Here is a 21049-nt window from a genome sequence, read left to right as displayed (position 1 = left end):
CCTGAGTAGCCATTACCTTGGGCTGATCCAAGCTTTGGAGAACAAAGCCCATTGGGTTACCTGTGTCCTGGGTTTTATTCCTCTTTTATTATAGTATCCCAATTAATTGTAAATCTTAAGAGTTTCCTGCAACTAGATTAATTGTGTAATACTTGCGGTTCTTAGTCATTGTGATTTTATTTAGGGTGCAGTTTATGACATTAACTATGTGTAATACTTTTGCTTCTTAGTTATGGTGATCAACTCTGGCACCTCAATTGAATAAGAAAGAATGTATCAATGAAAACCATTCATTTGCAGTAATAGCTTTCTGTTGTAACTTGTGTCAGGCATCACTTTTTTCTAGGACTTTGTTCTATGTGATGTTTCTCTGCCTTCAGGATAAGTAATTTCTCACTTGTTCTTCTTAGTGTCTTTCTGAGGATTTCACATTCTGGGGTGCCAGTAATACTTAAGTCTGTCACTCAGCTCAAAAAGTGGAATTTGGAGCTGACTCAGTGCTATTGGATGGTCCACATTCACTTATGCCCTTGACATTTTACATTGGTGAGGTTTCACTGTGTTATTTGAAAACAGGGACAATGGAAGGGTTGTATATGGACAGTGTTTAACTTCTAAATGGATCTGAGCTAAAGTGTTAAGCCCAGATCAGGAGTGATGAACCATTCTAACAGTTGATCATTTTGTTTCTCTCTGTAGCGGTGCCTGTGGTGAGGTGAAGCTAGCTTTTGAGAGGAAAACATGTAAGAAAGTAGCCATAAAAATCATCAGCAAGAGGAAGTTTGCTATTGGCTCTGAGAGAGAGGCAGTAAGTACCTGTGTTTATGGATGCTCACCTGTTTTTTTACTTCTGAACTTCGCCAGATAATTTTACAGTGATGATTTTCCTTTTGTTTTCCAAGTTTTTATTTATTTATTTTGAGAAATAGGGAGAGCGAGCAGGAGAGGGGCAGAGAGAGGGAAAGAGAGAATCCCAAGCAGGCTTTGCACTGTGCAGAGCCCGATGCCAGGTTCAAATGCACAAACCATGAGAATATGGCCTGAGCCAAAGTCCAATGCTTAACCAACTGAGCTACCCAGGCGCCCCTGGAGTGGTGATTTTCACTGTCAGGAAGGATTCTTTGTCACGTATTTGAATTTGTATTAAACAGCATTGAAATATTTTGAGTATATTCAACTAACCTAGAAAGTTACTTATCCATAGTTTGGTTCCAGAAATATTTTGTTGTACATAATAATGTACCAGCAGGAAGTCTTTTTTCTCCCCCCAGGTTGTTATAAGATTTTACAATACACGAAAGGAAATTGGGGGGTGTCTGGGTGGCTCAGTCAGTTCAGTGTCTGACTCTTGATTTCAGCTCAGGTTGATCTTACAGTTCCTGAGTTTGAGTCCCATAACTGATAGTAGATAACCTGCTTGGGATTTTCTCTTCCCTCTCTCTTTCCCTCCCCTGCTTGTTCTTTCTCTCTCTTGTTCTCTATTTCTCTCAAAAATAAATAAATAAACATTAAAAAAAAAAAAGAAAGAAAGGAAATTGAGGGAAAAGACAACCCAGCTATATCCCCACCATTGTAAATCCACAGCTGTTTCCAGTTTTCTTTTTCCTCCTAGTTCTTGTTCATACAAATTTGCATTTTTTAAATATTTTATTGTCAAATTGTTTTCCATACAACACCCAGTGCTCTTCCCCTCAAGTGCCCTCCATCATCACCACCACCTCTCTTCCCCCCTCCCCCCTCTCCCCCAACCCTCAGTTCATTGTCAGCATTCAATTGTCTCTCAAGTTCTCAAATTTGCATTTTTAAATGGTTGAACTCATATATACAATTTTGTGTTCTACTTTTCCACATAAGCATTAATGCATAAACTTCCCCCTAATTGATGCTTTTTGATGATTGAGTCCCTATTTCATGAACTTTATTGTAATTTATTCACCCATTTCTCTTGTTTGATCTTTTATGTAATTTCGAATCCTTTGCTCTTTCTGATAATGAAGCAGTGAATACCTTAGCATCTATAGATTTTTAAAAATCCTAATTATTTAATAGTCTCTGTATAGTAGCTGCTCATTTTATTACATTCTCTGTAATATACATTCACCGCATTGGTGAGATGGTCAAATATATTGGTCTTTCAACACACGATCCAACAGAGTAATGTAAAATGAGGTCTTTAATCACATTTTCCTTTGTGGCCAGCTGTTTCTGGCCATTATACTTTAACATTCTTTAAAGACCAGTTCCCCATCCCCCAAGACAATGCCATTTTCACATGGCAAGAGGAATTTCCTTTCTGTGTTCACTTTGTTACAGATCTTTTCCCCCTGTGATTCTGGATTTGTTTCCTGTTGGGGCGGGGGGTGCAATGGGGGAGAAAATACCTACCATTCTTGAAGGCTTGGAGCAAAATTTTACCTCTTAATTTCATCTTTCAAATCAGATTGGACTCTCTTAGACCTCTCTATCATGAGAGTATGCCCTGACGTGGTAATGAGTTTAACAGCTTACAGGAAGAGGCAGGCTTTTAAAATAAAACATCTGGGTTTCTTAGCCAAAGTCCATTTTACAAAAGTATGTAATTCTATATCCTCTTTGCCTTGGAGGGTGTAGCCCTTGAGGCTGAGTAGCTCGATTCATCCTTTTGGAATTGGAACAGAGAACAACATCGGTCCCCTGATGCTTCCTCTCGTTGGTGTCTCAGCAGATAGATTAGCCTGCTGTAACTTGGAACCTATGTCTGCTCTATTATTAGAAATTTGGCTTGACATGTTCTTTATATAATTTAATTAAATACCTCTTGTCTGTGGTGTTTACTTTTTGTATCACTTTTACGAGTATAAACAATTCTATAGCCAGAGAGACAGAGCTTACAACTAATATTACACTGCATGTTAACTAACTGGAATTTCAATAAAAACTTTAAAAAAAAAGGAGAGAGACCGAGCTTACCAGGTAAGCATTAGAACAGTGGAAACACACTTGTTTCTGGCTGTGGGAACTAGAGCAAGTGGCTTCCTTTCTCTGAGCCTCAGTTACTCCATCTGTGAAATGGGGATAATTCTAGGACTCAGTTCACTTTGGGATTATGAGACTTACCTAAGTAAGATAATTCTTTTTTCTTTTGTAAATAATAAGTTTATTTATTTATTTATTTTGAGAGAGAGCATGAGGAGGGGAGAGAGAAGGAGAGAGAGAGAGAGAAAGAGAGAGAATCCTAAGCAGGCTCTGCAGGGTCAGTGCAGAACCCGACGCGAGGCTCAAACTCACAAACTATGAGATTATGACCTGAACCAAAATCAAGGATCTGATGTTTAACTGACTGAGCCACCTAGGCACACCCCAAAATAACTCTTAAGTAAAGAGGTTGGCATAGGGCCTGGTTGTTTATTCAATGCTTACTGAAGCACTTTGCAGAGTGATTTTAGGGGAGTTAATTGGTCGACCTTTAATCCTTGATGAGTAGGGCTGAGTGTGGAACTCAGACAGCTTTTACTCAGTAAGTTTTAAATAAGTATTTTCCAGGTACTGACTATTATTATTATTATTATTATTAATAAACTTTAATGTTATTTTTTAATCAAAGGATCCAGCTCTCAATGTTGAAACAGAAATAGAAATCTTGAAAAAACTAAATCATGTAAGTATTGCTGTAAAATATGACCCCAGACTTACATTCATTCCTCTCAAAATATGGGAGGAGTACAAAATATTTTTGTGTAATCAAGTTAGTAGTAACTTGGGTTCCTTAAATGTGTGTGTGTGTACACATGTGTGGGTGTATGTGTTTACCTATAATTTAGCTGGGAAGAGCTTTGCCCTGCAATTGAGAGGACAATCTGTATAAAGATTTCATGATTAAATAACTATGATATTTCCACTGAGTGATTTTTTTTTTTTGTCCAAAACACATGGCAAATTTCCTTAATATTTTATCTCATATTGTTTATGGGAAAGATGGTGCCAATTTACTTATACCTGAAGTTTCAGTACCTCTAAATACCTTTTGGTTGTGCTGATTTCCGTTTACCTCAGTGGGTGTAAATAGTTCCTGTCTTTATTGTGCAATGATAACCTTATCTCACTGGAAAGTGAGTTGTTTTTTTTTTTTAACTTTTTTGGTAATGTTTATTTTTGAAAGAAAGACAGAGAATGAGAGAATGAGTGGAGTAGGGTTAGAGAGAGAAGGAGACATGGAATCCAAAGCAGGTCCAGGCTCTGAGCTGTCAGCACAGGACCTGATGCAGCAGAGCTAGAACCTATGAACCATGAGATCATGATCTGAGCCAAAGTTGCACATTTAATGGATTGAGCCACCCAGGTGCCTTTTAAGAAGTGAGAAGAAAATCAGGCTCTCTGTGCTGACAGCAGAGAGCCTGATGTGGAGCTTGAACCCATGAACCATGAGATCATGATGTGGGCTGAAGTTGGACACTCATTGACTGAGACAACCACACACCCCCTGAATTAGCCTCCCCTGCCCCACGCCAAGGGATCTGGAATCTTTTGTTAAAGAGAGGAGCCCTCTTAATTTTCTGGGGTGGGGTTGCTTCAAACATACCCCTAAGAAAAACACTTAGAATCCTCAGAGAGATTTTTCTGATGTCAGAGGATCCCCAAACAAAACATTTACACAAATCCAATGTCCACTGTAGTCGAGAGGAATTGAGAACCCTCAAAAAAGATCTCTGGAGCTAATTTCTTGGCAATTTTCAAGGGCACGTGGAAAGCTCTCTTGGAAATGAAATACAGGCTCATGAATGCACTTGGCGGATAATGAGTAGAGCCTGGTAGCCCAGTAGAGCTTGGCCTTTGGAGCCAGGCATTGATTCAGTCTGCTCTTAAACACTTACTGTGCCAGCCTGGCTTCCAGCCCCCAGTGGGGGCGTCACAAGCACAAATGGACTTGGCCATCCTACCCCTCTGCTGGTTTTAGCCGAGTGGGGAGACAGACCTGGGTTCCTACTCCCACCTCTCTTACCTCCTGGCTTTGAGAAGGTCATTTCAATATTTGTTCTGTTTCCTTATCTGTGCTGTGGAGACAATACAGATACATACCTTAAAGGTCAGTTTAGGAATTCGATGAGATGTGCTCACCAAGCTTTGCACATGGAGAACATGCTTGGGGAATGTTTTGCAGTCTGGAGAGATCAGTCACTCCCTAAGTTTTTCCCTGTATGATCTAAGTGGAGGGTTTAGGGTAGTAGCCTCTGGTTCATGAGAGACCCCTTTAGCTGCAACGCTCCAGCCAGTGAATGACCCTAGAGAGGGTGGTGCCTTAGAGGATGCACTTCCCGTAGGTTCTGACTGTTGGGCATCTCCTTATGCTCTGCCAGCTCCCAGACCAGGGCAGGCCCAGGTGGGTGCCAGCCCTGCCTGATGATGCCAGGCAGAACCAAGCAGCTCTCCTCCGTTCCTCTGATCTCCTGTTCCTTTTCCACGTTTGCCTTTTCTTCTGCTTCTCCCTTGTTATATCAAGATATCACATGCATATGATCCAGAGAGTCAAATATTGCTCAAAGGTTTATATACAACAGACTGTAGCTCTGTAGCCCCCTGGTGCCCCTACAAATATTTTAAAACTCATTGATTTGTTTTTTATTTACTTAAAAAATTTTTTTAAATGTTTATTTATTTTTGAGACAGAGAGAGACAGAGTGCCAACAAGGGAGGGGCAGACAGAGAGGGCGACACAGAATCGGAAGCAGGCTCCAGGCTCTGAGCTGTCAGCAGAAAGCCTGACATGGGGCTCGAACCCACGAACCATGAGATCATGACCTGAGCTGAAGTTGGATGCTTAACCGACTGAGCCACCCAGGCGCCCCTATTTATTTATTTTTGAATGTTAATGTTTTTATTTGTTTTTGAGAGAGACAGAGCATGAACTGGGGAGGGGCAGAGGGAGACACAGAATCAGAAGCAGGCTTCAGGCTCTGCGCTCTCAGTACAGAGCCCAATGCGGGATTCGAACTCATAAACTGTGAGATCATGACCTGAGCCAAAGTCGGACCTTTGGTCAACTGAGCCACTCAGGCGCCCTATGGTCTGTTTTCTTTTTAAATTAATTTATTTCCATATATTTACATAATATACATAAACTGCTGTCTCTTGGTTTATCAATTTTATTTTCTTATGATCAAATTCCTTTTTTTTTTTAAGTATACTAACTTATTTTGAGAGTGAGAGAGAGTGCTTACATGTACAAGTAGGGGAGGAGTAGAGACAGAGGGAGAGAGAATCCCAAGGAGGCTCTGCACTGTCAGTGTGGAGCCCAATGTGAGGGTTCAAACTCACGAACCATGAGATCATAACCTGAGCTGAAGTTGGACTCAACCAACTGAGCTTCCCAGGCGCCCCTATCAATTTTAGATAGCCTGTAGCCTTCCTTTGACGGTCAGTGAGGATTTTAGTTCCCCTTTGCATTCCTCTTAATGTAATACTACAGCACATGTCTAGTGTCTTCATAGCGGTGGCAGTAACCAGCAGTAACAGCTGGTCATGCAGGGCCAAGGACTCTGTGATCCTAGGTGAGGAGTGGTGCTGCTGGTTTGCTCTCAGCCTCACTCTCGTGGTGTGTGTGCCACGACCAAAATGTGGTGGCAGAGCCTACCCTCAGAGGGCCGTGGTTCTGTTATTGCTGTTGTTCGTATTAATCTGCGCAGCACATGAATGTCCCCCGTGTGCCAGCTGCTCCGCTGGGTGTTGGTTTTAGAAAGAGAAATAAGACTTGACTCAGCCCACCAAGGACCTGATGAAAGGAGACCCATGGTGGGAGTTAGTTTCCCTTTTCTGCCCTCCTGGAGCTCGCAGTCTGATGGGAGACAGATATTGAAGATGCAGCTTGAGGCCACACAGATGAGAACCAACGCAGGGGACTGTGGATGCCTTCCGAGGGTGACATTTGAGCTGGGGCCTGATGCTGGAGGCCAGGTGTGCCCAGAGGGCTGGATTACCAGGCTGGAGGGCAGCAAGCAAAAGTGTGGCATTGGGAAAGAACACAGGGAGTCTGGGGCAGGCGGGGTGTTTTGTGGTCTGGAAAGGAGGATGCATGGGACCAGGAGCAGGAGATCTGGCCATGATTGGGGGCGGTGAGGGGCAGGACAAGGCTGGTCCCCAGGGTTTGCTAAGCCCTGCTGAAAGTTTGATTTCTAAAGGTTTTCTTTCCTCTTGTCTTACTTTCTGCCTTTCTTTTCTATCCTTCCATCTCCCCCTCCTGATTGGTTTTCTTTAAATGTTTAAATTATATAACATTTGGCACATGTAAAACAATAAATTATGAAGCAAACCAATGAAACAAATACCTTATAACTCACCATTCAACTTAAGAATGAAAACTTGAGGGGCGCCTGGGTGGCTCAGTTAGTTAAGCATCCAACTCTTCATTTTGGCTCAGGCCATGATCTCATTGTTTGTGGGTTTGAGCCCCACATTGGGCTCTGAGTTGGCAATGTGGACCCTGCTTGGGATTTCTCTTTCTCTGGCCCTCCCTTGCTCGTGCTCTCTCTCTTTCTCAAAAAAAAAAAACAAACTTGACCAGGCAATTGAAGCTACTTCATGTACTCTGAAGTCTTTCCTGACTTACCTTTTCCACTCGGCATTATGTTTCCAGGATCCATTGTGTTGGGAGAGGCAGTGGAGCACCCATTCACTGCTGTTTAATGGTTCATTATGAGAAGCTACGACTTGGAAGATTTTAAAGTTTATTTATTTATTTTAAGAGAGAGCAAGCAGGAGAGGGGCAGAGAGAGAGAGGGAAAGAAAGAATCTGAAGCAGATTTCACGCTGGCAGAACAGAGCTGGATGCGGGGCTCGATCCCATGAACCATGAGATCATGATCTGAGCTGAAAGGAACAGTTGGATGCTTAACACTTAGCCACCCAGGTGCCCCATACCACTTGGAGAATTTTAACCAGACCAGTGGATTTGATGAAATTTGCTTTGTAGGACAGTCACTCTGGCGAGTTTTGCTACTCTTTTTACTCTAAAATCTAAAAATTGTGTAACTCTCTTCCCTTTACTTTATAAAAATTTTTTTTCTTAATGTTTATTCATTTTTGAAAGAGTGTGAGTGGAGGAGGGATAGCGAGAGGGGAGACACAGAATCTGGAGCAGGCTCCAGGCTCTGAGCTGTCAGCACAGAGCCTGATGCAGGGCTTGAACTCACAAACCTCGAGATCATGACCTGAGCTGAAATCAGGCCCTTATTTGACTGAGCCACCCAGGTGCCCCTTCCCTTTAATTTTTATAATAACTGCAAGCCTCCTCTCTGTTTGGGGCTGGGGCCTGTCCCTGATACTTACCATATCTTTTACCACTCAACTCTATTGTCTATTCTTCATATTGCAGAAACAATAGGTGGGCTTTTTAAGTATAAAACCATAATATTAGGGGTGCCTGGGTGGTTCATTTGATTAAGTGTCTGACTCTTGATTTTGGCTCAGGTCATGATCTCATGGGCTGATGAGTTTGAGCTCCGCATCAGGCTCCGTGCTGATGGGCTGTTCTGCCTTTCTTGCTCTGTGAACTTCAGAGTGCCTTGAGGTGGAAGGGGGCAAATGCCTCCATTCTGCTCCTGTGGTTTTCCTCTTGGGAGCTTCTCGCTACTTTTCTTCTTTTTTCCTCTTAGCCTTGTATCATCAAGATCAAAAACTTTTTTGAGGCCGAAGATTATTACATCGTTTTGGAATTGTAAGTAATAAACTTTTCTATTTGTTTCCATTCACATGCTTATAAACCACTAAAGAATCTGATGCTGGCTTGCATTTCTCATCCTGGGGACCCTCATCATATGTATGTGGTGGTGGGGCCCACAAGTGTGCGTGTGGGGTTAGTACTGAGTCCTAAAGTCCTTCAATGATTCCGAAGGCACGTGGCTTAGAGGTTCCAAGCCCTGGGTCTGAGTCCCAGGTTTAAATCCCACTCTGCAGGTGACTGCTTATAAGTTTGTTTACTTCATGTCCTTGAGTCTTATTTTCCTAGTGTTGGTGGCGGGAGGGTGGTGGTGGTGGTGGTAATAATGATACCTCATACGCAGAGTCATAAGGATTTAAATACTATGAAGGTTGGAAAGTGCCCAGCAGAGCACCTGGCACACACAGTTGTTCAACCACAGGTGGATATTATTACTCTGAAAAAACCTGCCTGGGTGATATTTCTGCTCGCAATCACAGTGCTTAGCGGCATGGTGGCACCTGATTATCTTTTTGGTGCTGGTTTACTTGCTAGTTTTTTCAGTAACCACAAAGTCGTGTCTTCTGTGGTGTGACCAAAATAATTTCCTGGCTCATTCCTGAAAGGGGCCTGTTTTGATGTTCATTCCTGCATAAATATGTAGCGTTTCTGGGAGTGGCTGTTGGAGCAGACAGGCAAGGCTTTGCTCCTGAGGGGTATCCAGTGGCTAAGGAAGTTACCAGGAAGATTTTATAGTAAACAGTCTCAATCATAGCACTAGGAAAGACTGGGTGCCCCTGTGGTGCTTAAGGGAATATCTGTTGGCAACCGGACCTGGTTAAAACAGTAATAGGACAATAACAGTCTCTGATTACCAATTACTTACTATGAGCCAGTTGCTGCTCTAAGCACTTATCATGGATTGACTCATTTACCCTTCATAACCGTCATCCATGTTACTTACAGGTTACTGATGGGTTAGTGTCTTTAGCCTCACTTTACAGAAAAGGAAACTGAAGTTCAGAGGGATTGAATAACCCTGCCAAGCAGCCACTTGTGCCTTACCTACCTGAATTCTCTTACTTTTTACCACAGCCAACAAGGTAGGGGGAGGATTGTCCCTATTTTTTTTAAGAGGCAGAAACAAGCTCAGAGGGGCTACGTAAGTTGCCCAAAACTGCAGAGCTAGGAATGGGGGGGTTGGGGGGTGGGCTAGGGTTCAGATCCCCGTTGTCTGATGTGGACTCCTGTTTGCTGCTCTGTCCCAGTCTCAGACTCACCTGGGGCGTGTGATGAAGACGCAGACTCTTGGGCTCACCTCCCGTCTACTGAGTCAGATTCTAAAACTCTCAAGTGTCTAGTGCCCACTGCCCACTCCTTCCATCTTTCCCCATTCCTTAGTTTCCAACAAGGGCATCTTCACTGTGGAGAGGAGACTTACTACCTGCTTGCTTGTCCTCATGAGTGAATAAAAAAGGCAGCTCTTTGCCTGTCTGCATGAGTTTGTTTTGTTTGTGTCATTATCTTCCATCCAAGTGAGTTTCCATCCAGGAACCACCCCCCTGCTTTGCCCGTTTGTTTCAGGATGGAAGGAGGAGAGCTGTTTGACAGGGTGGTGGGGAATAAACGCCTGAAAGAAGCTACATGCAAGCTCTATTTTTACCAGATGCTCCTGGCTGTGCAGGTAAGAGAAGCCCTCTATTCCTTGTTGGGGAGGAGCAGAGACAGAAGGAAAGAGAATCCCAAGCAGGCTCCATGCTGTCAGCACAGAGCCTGACACCAGGCTCAGTCTCACAAAATGTGAGATCTGGGTGCCTGGGTACATGTGCTCCTATGCATCAGCACTTTTGAGAGAGAGAGAGAATAAGTGGAGGAGGGACAGAGAGAGAGAGAGAGAGAGGGAGACACAGAATCTGAGGCAGGCTCCAGGCTCTGACCTATCAGCACAGAGCCCGACGTGAGGCTAGTACCCACGGACTGTGAGATCATGACCTGAGCTGCAGTCGGACACTCAACCGACTGAGCTACCCAGGCGCCCCTCCTATGTACATTTTTATTATTGATATTGAAACCTTAGATTTCTGCCTATGCGAAGGGATATTTATTATTTTGAAGAGTGAAATGGTCTATTGTCATAAGCTGCATTTTTCATTTTTCCTACTTGTTAAAGATTCTTTTTGTTTGTTTTTAAGTAATCTCCAATGTAGGGCTCAAACTCAAAACCCTGAGATCAAGAGTTGCATGATCTACTTAACTGAGCCAGCCAGGCAACCCTTAAGATTTTCTTGAAAACAAATTTATGTAAACACTAAGCCTTTTTGGGTGCCTGGGTGGCTCAGTCGGTTAAGCCTCCGGCTTCAGCTCAGGTCAGATCTCACGTTTGTGGGTTCGAGCCCTGCGTCAGGCTCTGTGCTGAAAGCTAGCTCAGAGCTTGGAGCCTGCTTTCAGTTCTGTGTCTCCTTCTTTCTCTGCCTTTCCCCCTCTCATGCTCTGTCTCTCTCTGTATCAAAAATAAATAAAACATTAAAAAAAAAACCAAGAAAAAAACACTAAGCCTTTTTTACCCAGTAGTTTTCTATGATTTGGGGTAATGTGGTTGTGAATAACTTGGCTTATGGTTTCAAGCCAGCAGTAAGGGGTGTGTGTGTGTGTGTGTGTGTGTGTCTTGTCTGCCTGTCTTTACTCACATACCTACTCCATAAACCCGCGGGTCCTGCCTTCCTTTCTGTGTAGTACCTTCACGAAAACGGCATTATACATCGGGACTTAAAGCCAGAGAATGTTTTACTCTCATCTCAAAAAGAGGACTGTCTTATAAAGGTAAGAAAATTCTTTATGTGGCCAGCCCAGATTTCTGTTCATGAACTTTAAAAATTCATCGAGTAAAAAGTGGGAGCATAAAAAGGTAGAGAATTTGACCTTTCCACTAGTAGCAGTTATTTTAGAGATCAGTGGTATTGCTTCCATCCAGATTCTAATGGGCATTTACTGAGCTCCCCTGTATACGAGCCAGTTTTGTTCAGAGAATGGAAGGAGGGGTCTAGATGGATAAGAGAATCACATCACCTAGCTTCCCCTGCTTTCTAAGGTGGTGTTTCCCAAGCCTGGCTCCCTATAGAATCTCCTATTGATTGAAAGAAAAAAAAAAAAAGAGTCATGACAGAACCACTGAAGGTGGCACCCATGTGCCAAGTATTTTTTCCAAGCTCCTCAGGTAATTCAGTGTTGGGATATTGGTTGAGAAACTAGAGTCTACGAAAAACCATGGATAACTCATTAGGACCCTAGAGTCTGTGCTAAGGGTTACAAACCTTTTGTAAGGTTACAGAGAACCACAGAGAAGTTGGAGAAAAAAACCCTTGAGCTTCCTTGGCTTAGAAATTTTAGTTTAAACAAAATTCCAGATTAACAGCAGGCATGGAATGTCTGGGATAGGAACTGATCTAGCCCGCATGGCTTTTGGGACTGGCAGACTATGCTACTCTTTTAATTTTACTTCGCCATTAAAAATGATTCCCTTTTGTCCTTAATTTTAGATTACTGATTTTGGGCAGTCTAAGATTTTGGGGGAGACCTCTCTCATGAGAACCTTATGTGGTACCCCTACCTACCTGGCTCCTGAGGTTCTTAATTCCTTTGGGACTGCCGGATATAACCGAGCTGTGGATTGCTGGAGTTTAGGAGTTATTCTTTTTATTTGGTAAGAAAAGTTTCATTGCTTCAGAGTCTGGTTGGAGGTAATTAGGTGAAATCAGAAATATGTCCAGGTAGAGAGCTTGTGTTTAATTTGGGTGACTTTTTTTGACCATTGATTGAAAGAAAAATCTTTATGTCCAAATGCCACTGAGAATGCTACTTGATTCTTTTCCTTTCTCTCTCTACCAATGTTAAGCCTTAGTGGGTATCCACCTTTCTCTGAGCATAAGACTCAAGTGTCCTTGAAGGATCAGATCACCAGTGGAAAATTCAACTTCATTCCCGAAGTCTGGGCAGAGGTCTCAGAGAAGGGTATGGATATGAAAAGGTTACAAATCTGTCGTTTGGTAAAATATGTGTGTGCCACGGTGGGAATTTCATTTCAAATTGTTATGTTTCTCCTGTCACTTCTTATTTTCTGTTCTTTGTTTTGCACCTTTGGAGGGGCAAAGGAACTCATTAAGAACTTGGGTACCACAACCAGGCTGAGTGAGGCTAAGGTTAGGGGTTGGCTACTTCCTAGCTATGTGACCTTAGGCAAGATATATAACCTCTCTGAGTCACCCTTTCCTTTATATGTAAAGTGGGTACAACAAACTCTTACCTTAAGGGGTTTTAGTGGGGGTAAATGGAACACAAGCAAGTGCCTGGTACCTATTTTGTACAAAATAATAAGTCTCCTGAGTGAGCATGTAAGAGCTAAGGTAATTACTATGTGTTTTAGGATGTAAAAGTGTAACTTTGTAATTCTCAAAAGGAAAAGTAGAAAGCTGAAACTGAATGTCAAGTAATACAGGTGATTCTATGAAATCTTAGAAGGTCACAGGAGTAATATTGTTGCGATATAAAAGCCAGCCCCGGCATGTTGATTGCCTTCAAGCTTTGTTTTTGCCAAGCCTGCAGTTCTACGGAGCTTGCTGCTGGGTGAGAAACTCTGTCCATGGGTCTCGGGAGAGTTGGCTGAACATCCTGGGCCTCTTAGAACTAGGCAGAAGTTCGGACTTAATTAGCTTGAACTCGAATCCAGCAATGAGTGAGCGAACAGGGGGTGAAGAGGTTGTGATGTGCAAGCAAGGAGAGATGGTGGGGGGGGGCATTGAGGTCATTCCTGGTGTTTCCCGAGAGCTCTAAATACAGAGAGTAGGATGGACCAGGGGCCCTGCCCACCGCACCTGCTGGCTCACAATGACCTTGGCCCGACCACTCATTGGCCTGTGATTCTGGCATACTTTAGTTTTGCTGATTTAATGGATCTACCTTTTTCACTGTGATGTGATAAATTATCCTATTGCTTTAGCTCTGGACCTTGTCAAGAAGTTGTTGATAGTGGATCCAAAGGTGCGTTTTACCACGGAAGAAGCTTTACAACACCCGTGGCTTCAGGTGGGTAGGGGTCAGTGCTTGTTAGCATAAACTATATAGGCAGCCCTCAGCTGTGCCTGAGGGACGAGGAAGAAGACAAACACGTTAGCTTTGTTGAGTCTGTTTAATGCACTTGCTTGAGATTGAGTTTTAAGTGTGTCAGGTATGTTTATGTCTGTATATGCCATGTGTATAGGTGTGTCATTGGGTGTACACACTCAACTTAACTTGTGGCTCCTGGGATGTACAGGCTCACTTATGGCCTGGTCTGGTCCCACTCAGATCCCCTGAGTGTGCAATTTGGCTGTGGTACTTTGAGAGGTTGTTCTAGCTGGAAACCTCCACTGCCAGCTGTGCCGGCCTCTTTCCTCAAACCTCCCGCCCTGAACAGGTAAAACTGGCTGCATTCCAGCTGCCTTCAACCATACCTCATGGGAACAGGGGAGGGAGGAGGAGGAGGGCAGATTCTCTGGGGGAGAATCTGGCTATTTGTTTAAGTAGTTGGGCATACAGGGTCCCACTTCTTTCTTGGGGGGCAGGGGAGGGGCAGAAGGAGCATCTTAAGCAGGCTCATTGGCAGCATGAGCCCGACCTGAGGCTCGATCTCATGACTGTGAGATCATGTCCTGAGCCAAAATCAAGAGTCAGATGCTCAACAGACTTAGTGGCCATGTGGGTGCCACTAAGGGTCCCACCTCTTATTCATGGTGAATAAACATGCCATTTCTATAAAGTCACCTGCACCTTTGAAGTCTGTATTACTTATGTGTCCCTCCAAGGGGTTGTGGCTGCTGTCCTGACCTCATTGTAACTGACAGACTTGGAAGTCCTTTGTGGCTTTGCTGGAGTAATCTTTGGTTTTAGAGTTAGCTCCAGAATGGGGGCAGGTTTTCTGATGGATGTCAGACCTTCTGTTAAGTGCAGTTCCATTCAAGCACAGCCATATCCATTTTTGTTAACTTTTATTTGGTCTGTTTTTCATGGGGATGGGGAACTTGACCATTCATGTACTGTGGGGATCACCTGGGCCAGGAATTCCTTGGGGCCATCTATCCTCAGCAGTATGCTTCTGGAACTCTGGGAAGTTGCCTCTATTTTTCTTCTGTTCCAGCCCTCCACACCTAACAGTTTTGCTCAGGCTAGCTCAGGTCGAGAACAACAAATCCTTAAAAGAAAAAAAAGTAGATACATTTGTTTGGGCAATTGCCCTGGAAACAGGAGTCCCCCCCCCCAACCCCCCAGAAGAAATCTGTCAGATGATTTAGCACTTAATAGACCACACAGATTTGAAACAGCAGGACCCTGGGGAAAAGGAATTTGGAAACAAAGGGTGCCTTTGCATGTGGGGATTTAATTTTGATGAAAAAGAAAAACATACCTCTTGGCTCTTTTTATGTGCCCTAATAGGGAAACTCTTGGGGCCAGATGTGGAGGTGGAGGGGCTGTGTTAGTCTTGAAACAAATGGAGCTTGCCAGTTAGGCCAGGGAACAGAGTCTGTAGCCACTTGAAATTTACGAACGAGCATAGCCTATTTTTCTTGTTCTGTTTGTCTCCAAAGAAAACTGTTACTAACAACTGAGGAAAAGGTAAAGTTCAGCCCTGCCACAGGGTCTCAAGTGAATGAATACTCTTTTGTCTACATTGTGTTGTTGCTGCAAAAGGTGTAATGAACACAGGGTGAGGTCTAGAGTGCAGACACTGCCCACATAAATCATCTGCTAGGGATAGTTTAGGTTTTATCTTGGGAAAATCCAGTGTTTTTGAAGAAGCCAAATGGTTTTGCGGGTCTGGCCCTGGGCGGAGTGTTTGGAATGTGAGTTCCAGTCTCTCTTGTTAATTAACAGTTCAGTTTGAGGAACATCCTTTATATCCACTTTTTGGCCTCCTATTTACTTCTTGAAGTAGTGAATTCCTTCCCTGTCTTTGAGGCATATTGCAGTTTAATATTTTTAAATAGACTGTAGAGCTCTCAGAGCTCTACTGTATTTACAGTACAGACACCCCGTTACTACTGTCATATTTATATGAGCTCCTTTTCCATGTTATTGTTAATTGATGACTTGTGTAAGTACAGGCCAAAATAGGCTTGTGGTCAGTTCTGTTTGTCTATGCTGATGAGCTGCCATTTTGGGGCACTGGGGTGTGGTTTCATTTCCTCATGTGTTCATTCTTTCAGAGGAGAATTAATGAGTTCATGTGTCAACACTTACTGGGGATGCAGAGAAGAGCAAGTTAAGTCCTTGACTTGGGGAGCTGATGGTCTGGGTGGGGGCCAACCCCGACCACAGTTACAACAGAGCAGTGGACACACGTGGTAACAAGGGTAGGTGCAGAGTGTGGGGGCATCCTCAGAATGAGATAGGGCCACTGTCTCTGGGGCTTCAGGTACTAACACGTTCACACAATATGAAGAGCATCTAAAGGCTCAGTGACCTGGGGATGACCTGGGTGTATTAGTTTCCTGAGGCTGCTATAACAAAATAGCACAGACTGGGTGGCTTTCACGACAGGAATTCATATCCTCACAGTCCAGGAGACTAGAAGTCCCAATTTCAAGGTGTTGGCAGGTCTGTTTTCTCCTGAGGCCTCTCTCCTTGCCTTGCTGGTGGGTGTCTTTGTGCTCTCGTGGTCTTTTTTCTCTGATCACATCCCTGGTGTCTCTTCCTCTCCTTTTTTTAATAAATTTTTTAAACATTTTATTTATTTTTGAGAGAGAAAGAGAGTGAGCAAGTGAGCATGTGCAGAGGAGAGGAAGAGAGAGACACACAGAATCTTCCAGGAGATTCTTCTCCCTGGAGAAGCAGGCTCCAGGCTCTGAGTGGTCAGCACAGAGCCTGATGCGGGGCTTGAACCCACGAACTGCGAGATCATGACCCGAGCCAAGGTCAGGCGCTTAACCAACAGAGCCACCCAGGCACCCCTCATTCTCTTCTTATGAGGACATCAGTCATATTGGACTGTGACCCCACCCTAAGGGCCTCATTTTAACTTAATTACCTCTTTAAAGGCCCTGTCTCCAAATAGTCACTGGGGGTTAAGGCTTTAACATACGAGTTTAGAGGGTGGAGGTGTACGTAATTTAGTCCATAACAATGGGGGGCAGCATTTTCACTGTTGGTTTTGTTTCTCTGACATGGCGGCACCTGTGCCTTTTACGGTCCTGGCTGCTCAGGAAGTATTTGTTCACTGAGTGAATGAGAAGGTGGTTGAGGTGGATGGGCAAGAAGGCAGGGAGGGTGTTGCCAGTGGAGGCTGTGAGCAGGTACAGAAGGAAATAAGGGAAGGAATTTTGAGAGTGGCATTACATAGGAGGTGAGATCCCAAGGGAGATTGTAGCGCAGACTCTGGATGAAGGTGGTGCTCTCATAATGGGCAGTGGGGCGTTACACGGAGTGATGCAGGAAACCGTGTGATGGAAGCAGGTGATTCAGCTCCTAGATGCAGAACAGGTGACTTACTCCCCGAATACTGCAGTTCCAAATGCATCAAACTGCTGAATGTTGGAAGACTTCACCCCTGTGTCCTCTGCTCCATTCTGCTTCCACGCCGTGTTGCTCTTGGCTCAGTGTGGGGAGTGGGACTCATGGGGCTTCGGAATCAGGCAGCTGGGGGTCCATATTGTGCACACGCTACTTGTGAGGGGCTGAGCTGGGCTTTCAGCTGGCCCCATCCTAGTCCTGGATGTTCACCTTTCTGAAGGTGGTGGAGAGCTGCACCGGGTTACCTTTCAGGGTTCCCAGATGCAAATCCTTGGGCCTTGCAGAAGCAAACATTCCCAGAGGTGGGAATTACCCTCACAGACATCTGGGCAGGATTTCTGTGTGTGCACATGCAAGCTTCTCCCTCTAGCAGCACAGAACCCCTGAAATGCTATTCATCTGTCTTCCTTTCTCATTAGCTCTGGGATATTGTGGGCTTGAAATTCTTCTGGTGACTCATGTAGCACTTGCTGGGAGAATTTTCTGGGGTGCTGGGGTGCTTTGTTAGGGTGGCCCCAGTAAATTACCTTATTGTTGGCATGGAGAAGGGGCACATCCTGGAAAGATTTGGGGAGCTGCAGGGAGTCAGCCCTCAAGGAACTGAGCCAGTCCCACCTCTGGCTTCCCGATTGCCATCTCAGGATCTGGGATGCTGGTCCTGAAAGTCTCGTGACTGCTAATGTCTGTGGTTGACTCTGCACCAGTGACAGCTCTGAGGCACATGGGTTTGATTCAGCCAGTGTTGACTGAGCATTGACTGCTAAGTAGACTCCTCTGGGAAGGCAGAGGTGAGGAGCGCCTGGTCCTTTCCCTCACGGAGCCTCAGCAAGAGCATGCCTTTTGGTGGACGGGCTGGGTGTCCTTACCCACCTTCCTCTGTCCAGGGGCATCCTAGCCCTGTCTTTCTAGGAACTTTCTTTCCTTCAGACACGGCCCACTTAGGGTTTTTTTCATTTCTTCACAGGATGAGGACATGAAGAGAAAATTTCAGAGTTTGCTTTTCGAAGAAAATAAGTTGACAGCCTTACCCCAAGTCCCAGCCCAGGTATTCCGGATGATGGTCATTAAATGTAGTTTTAAAGAGCTAATGAGCGAGGATGAGGAGCTTGAAAGGTCTCCTTAGTAGCAATTGCTTAATATTTTTTGGAATAATGTAGTGGATATTTTGTTTCAACTTGATTGGCCCTAGCACCCTTAGAAGACTTAATAATGAAGAGTATGTTTAATGCATTAAAGAAGCACAGTTAGGGATTGTCATTCAAGAGGTCTCCTGCAAGGCAGAATTGGAAGATTCTATTAGGAGTTCAAATTTAAACCTGTTGAAAATTTAAAATCTGAATGAGTGGTTATTTATTGATTACAATTTAATTCCTCTAAAGTTCTTTGTCAGTATAATTTAATATCTATTCATTCCTATCCTGCTTTCTTTTGGTGAATAACATTCCCCCTTCCTATGTCCTCTGGGTATTTTATCAGTGGTAAAACAGAGACATAACACACACACACAAACTGGTCTTCCCACAAAAGAGTAAGATTTGGGGCTCCCAGCAAAAGGTATTATCGTCCCTTTAAACTTCATAATTTAGGAGAGTGATGGAGAGGAGGGAGGGCGGCTCTGCCGCTACTTTCAGGAACACATCAAGTGGTCAGAAGCCACAAGGGGGAGAGAAATGTCCATTTGACAAGCATGTCTGAGTCCAGAGAGGCGTGGTGGGGACTCAGATGTCCAGGGGACAACTCCGAATTCTTGATACTAGAAGTTTCACATGAAATGCTTCAAACCTACCGGAAGCATTAGTGGGACACTTCGATAATCTTAAAGCCAGTGGTTTTCCTTGAACATTCCTCCCTTTTTATTTCCAGCCTTCCACAAGTCGAAAGCGGCTTCTTGAAGGGGAAGCAGAGGATGCTGACACGACAAAGCGTCTGGCTGTGTGTGCTGCTGTGTCGTGAACACTGGTTGAATGGACGCAACCTGCCTTCTTGAGCCGTGCTGCCATTTCCTTTTTTTTTTTTTATAGTTTGTATTGTAAACATGGGGATGGTTCCTTTTCCATGATCATCAATACACAATTCTCAAACCAGTGTGACCTAAACTTTGTGCTTCTGCTTGATGATGAGCTCTTTAGTTGCATCGCCTTTTTTTTGTGTGTTTGAAGTTGTGTGTTTTCTTTCTGAAATGTTTATTTTTTAGAGAGAGTGAGCAAGTGAGAGAGAGAGTTCAAGCAGGGGAGGGGCAGAGTGAGAGGAAGAGAGAGAATCCCAAGCAGGCTCCAGGCATGCTGTCAGTGCAGAGCCCGGCACGGGGCCTGAACTCTCAAACCTGAGACCGTGACCAGAGCTGAAATCGAGTCAGATGTTAAACCGACTGAGCCACGCAGGCGCCCCTAAAGCTGTGTGCTTTTGGTCTGGGGGTCTGTGTTGGCTGGAGCCTGTTGAGTTTCTCAGAACACATCCCTGGTCTCAGCCTGGGTGAGCTGCATACAAATTTGAAAAGCCCCTTATAAAGTTGCAGGGAAAGTGGTGCAGCAAGGTTAGGGTAGAGTTAGCAGAGACTGGCTGGGTGCAAGTCCTCATGAGGTATCTTGGTACCGTATACCGTGGACCAGTTTTACATTCTCATCCTCACCTGCATGAAGATACAGCTCCATAGTCCCTGAAACAACAGGACAAGAAAAGTTGTAATCTGAATTTTCCTAGTTTTAGGAAGAATACATTGGCTCTATTATGTGTAACACTCAGCAGAGTCCTATAACCAAACATTTAAGTATTTTTACAGCAAATATTCACAATAAAAGGGTTAGAGAAGACTGTAAGTAGCCTCATGTCAGTTCAAGTCCATTTTTTTCTGTCAAATGAGTTATGGATAACTCTCACGTTTCAGAGCTGTTTGGAATTTTTTAAAATTTATTTTGAGAGAGAGATTGTGCGAGCTAGGGAGGGGCAAAGAGAGAGAGAGGGATAGAGAGAATCTAAGCAGGCTCCTCACTGTCAGTGTAGAGCCTGATGTGGGGCTCAAACCCACAAATAGTGAGATCATGACGTGAGCTGAAACCAGAGTCAGACTCGTAACTGACTGAACCACCCAGGTATCCCAAAGCTGTGTGGATTTTGGAAATGCAAATAAGGCATGTGAGCATGTCACGTTCACACAAAAATGACCAAGGAGGTCCTGTATAAAGCCCCTCCCTTGGCTGGTCTTTGCCAGTCCTCACAGTGATTCTTTGGGCTAAATCCTCTGACTGCCCACATGTTATAGGTGAAGAACCCAGGCTGAAGGAGTAAAGAGAATTGTCCACTGTCACACAGCAAACAGCAGAGGTGGGACCCAATCCAGATCTTTCTGATTCTAAAACTAATATTCCTCATCCCCATATACAATCAGACTCAGGGATGTTGACTCATACTGACAAAACTCACAAGAGACTGATATCTAAATCCTGAAAGGCAGTGTATTCAATTAGTATGAGGGGGTACAGCCCCATGATCTGTGGAAGTTGGGACACTTTGGTGGCAAGGAACAGAAGCCCATTCAGGTCTGGGCCTGGGATCCATCAGAAGCCCTCACAGTTGTAATTCCTGGGTCCTATTGTGTCTTTCTGACCCACTGATTTATGCTTTTCTTCTTACTTTGGCTGATTGGCCGCATTGTAGCTCACCTGCCTCACCATAAGTTGCTTGTCTGGTAACTTTGGCTTAGTAGCTATATTGTAGCTCACTGGCCATGGCAAGAGTTGAATGCCTTGGTTCAGATGCCACTGATAAGCCAGCCAGGGCATCAGGGACACATAGCTGTTGCCCTGGGCAGTTGGGTAGTGGTTGGCTATTTCCATTAGAAGTGTG

The 21049-nt window shown here is 44.2% G+C and overlaps 1 protein-coding gene across 4 annotated transcripts in view; it reads left to right on the top strand.

Annotated features, from left to right (window-relative positions):
• CHEK2 (checkpoint kinase 2) overlaps window positions 1-19289 on the top strand; it is a 42892-nt gene extending 23603 nt beyond the window's left edge. For 2 of the 4 annotated variants that reach the window (XM_029922133.1, XM_029922134.1), the window contains exons 6-15: window positions 700-808; window positions 3584-3637; window positions 8625-8686; window positions 10253-10352; window positions 11402-11488; window positions 12205-12368; window positions 12561-12676; window positions 13662-13747; window positions 18171-18251; window positions 19070-19289. In XM_029922133.1, coding sequence (XP_029777993.1) covers window positions 700-808; window positions 3584-3637; window positions 8625-8686; window positions 10253-10352; window positions 11402-11488; window positions 12205-12368; window positions 12561-12676; window positions 13662-13747; window positions 18171-18251; window positions 19070-19159 — 949 coding nt within the window. In that variant the 3' untranslated portion in view covers window positions 19160-19289. Of the gene's footprint in view, window positions 1-699; window positions 809-3583; window positions 3638-8624; window positions 8687-10252; window positions 10353-11401; window positions 11489-12204; window positions 12369-12560; window positions 12677-13661; window positions 13748-18170; window positions 18252-19069 lie in introns of those variants that run through there. The other 2 variants (XM_029922135.1, XM_029922136.1) reach the window with 2 other exon arrangements.
• The last annotated feature ends 1760 nt before the right edge of the window (window positions 19290-21049 follow it).

The sequence above is a fragment of the Suricata suricatta genome, chromosome 14, assembly GCF_006229205.1.
Source record: "Suricata suricatta isolate VVHF042 chromosome 14, meerkat_22Aug2017_6uvM2_HiC, whole genome shotgun sequence".
NCBI lineage: Eukaryota > Metazoa > Chordata > Mammalia > Carnivora > Herpestidae > Suricata > Suricata suricatta.
This window is presented reverse-complemented; position numbering and strand designations above follow the sequence as displayed.